At 29.1% G+C, this 1,936-nt stretch overlaps 1 protein-coding gene across 1 annotated transcript in view; it reads left to right on the forward strand.

Moving 5' to 3' along the window:
• The window catches only part of LOC107643537, a gene marked incomplete at its 5' end in the record, with an annotated part of 6,455 nt that extends 5,110 nt beyond the window's left edge, over nucleotides 1-1,345 (forward strand). The window contains 1 exon segment of the mRNA XM_016347216.1: nucleotides 957-1,345. Coding sequence (XP_016202702.1) covers nucleotides 957-975 — 19 coding nt within the window.

The following is a 1,936-nucleotide window of genomic DNA, read 5'->3' on the forward strand; positions in this document are numbered from 1 at the left end:
AAACTAAAAAAAAATAAAAAAATATGCATATAATAATAATATTTTTTATTTGAATTATATTATTTTATTAATTTTATTTTTTGTAGAACAGAAAGGTAGAGAAAAATAGAAAATGAAAGAAGAGAGAAAAAGATAAAGAAGAATGAGAGAGGAAGTTTGTTAATTTTAAAAGGAAAAATTTTATTTTAATTGTAACGAAAAGATATCTGGTGACATTTTGATTTATCAAATTATTAATATAAATTATATATAGAGTAAAAAGGATAGAGAGAAATAGAAAAAGAGAGGTAGATAAGAGAATGTAGGAAGGGAGTTTATTAATTTTGAAGAGAAATATTTTCTCTCAATTTTAATAAAAAAGTATGTGACACATTTTTGTTATTAAATTAGTTAGTAATATATAATGTATAATATAGTTATATTTCAATTTCAATATTTTAATTTTAATTTAATTTGAATGCAATTAGAAAATGTCATGTTGCACATTTTGATTGTCAAATTTGTAATTGGTCATTGATATATATATATATATAAGAGAGATAGAGTGGATGAAGGAATGAGATAAATAGAGAAAGGGAGAGAGAAGAGAGGAGAATTTTTAAATTTTGAAGGTAAAGATTTGATTTCAATTGCAATTTTGAGGTGACGTGGCACATTTTGGTTGTAAAATTAGTAATAGATAATAGAAATAGATATCTTCCCTTTGCTATGTGCTTAATTGTTGCTTGTTTTAGTGCACCTCTGCATGTGACACAACAAATTGCAGTGTAAAACCCAAAGACTATCTAGCCTGAGACATTGGGGGAGAAACAAAATGGTTGAGATCTTGCCCATATTTAGCAGCCATATATAGGCTATGGATCAAACAACCATGGTGGCTTATCATAGTTCATATCTGTGTGTAGCTCATATACATTAATGTTTTCCCCCCTGAACGTGCTTATTTGATTTTACAGGGCTGCTTCAACCAGGTGATGATGACAAAGTCTTGGTCACCTAACTTCTAAGCGGGCTTTCTTTCACTGCTTGGGCGTAATCGAGCAGCAACTTAAGCTCACTCGCTGATATATACTCCCTCTGAATCTACATAATATTGATACTAGATTAAGTTTTATATTCAAACTAGCGGATGAAGTAATATATTGTAAATAAAGTTTTCTCTTGAAGCTCATGTATTGGTGCAGCCAAGAGCCTATGGTATTCCAGATGTATGTAATTCGTGTCTTAACATAGTATGTTTTTCCTAGGTTGTCATTATGGGTCGCTTTCTTCTAATGTATGAGCTGGATGATCACCATCTTATTATGATATATCTGAAAATGAATTCTTGCAATTCAATAGGCAATTTTTGCAAACGCTTTAAAAGAAAACGTAACATAAAACATTTTACAAAATTAATTTTTGTAAACATCGTTGTTTTGTCATGCAAAAAGGGGGTGAAAAAAAAAAAGAAAAAAGAAAAGAAGATTTGACTGTCTTTCTATTTTCATTCTTATATTCGGTATTTTATGTTTTTAAGATTGTGACTAAACGAGAGTAAATAGAAAAAAAAATTGTTATCTATCTTTCTATATATTTTAACTAAATTCTGGAAATAAAAATATCAAAATAAAATTAGTTAGGTGAAATCTTATAAAGTATGGATAAAATTAAAATTATTTTTTTTATATTTTTGGTAATATTTTTTTATTTTTTAAATTAAAAAATATTGCTAAATAGTAAGAGACATTACTTTAATTTTAACAATACTTTTTAAGACATTATCGTTAGAGATGAACATATAGTAACACCATTCGAACTTGCGGGTATCTATCTCGCTTCTACCTACTCAGGGCGGGTTTTTAGTGGGACTCGCTTCTACCTACTCAGGGCGGGTTTTTAGTGGGACGGGATCCTGGGCGGGGTGGGACAAGGTCGGGTTTAGGACTTTAGGTAA

Source organism: Arachis ipaensis, chromosome B05 (assembly GCF_000816755.2).
Source record: "Arachis ipaensis cultivar K30076 chromosome B05, Araip1.1, whole genome shotgun sequence".
Lineage (NCBI taxonomy): Eukaryota > Viridiplantae > Streptophyta > Magnoliopsida > Fabales > Fabaceae > Arachis > Arachis ipaensis.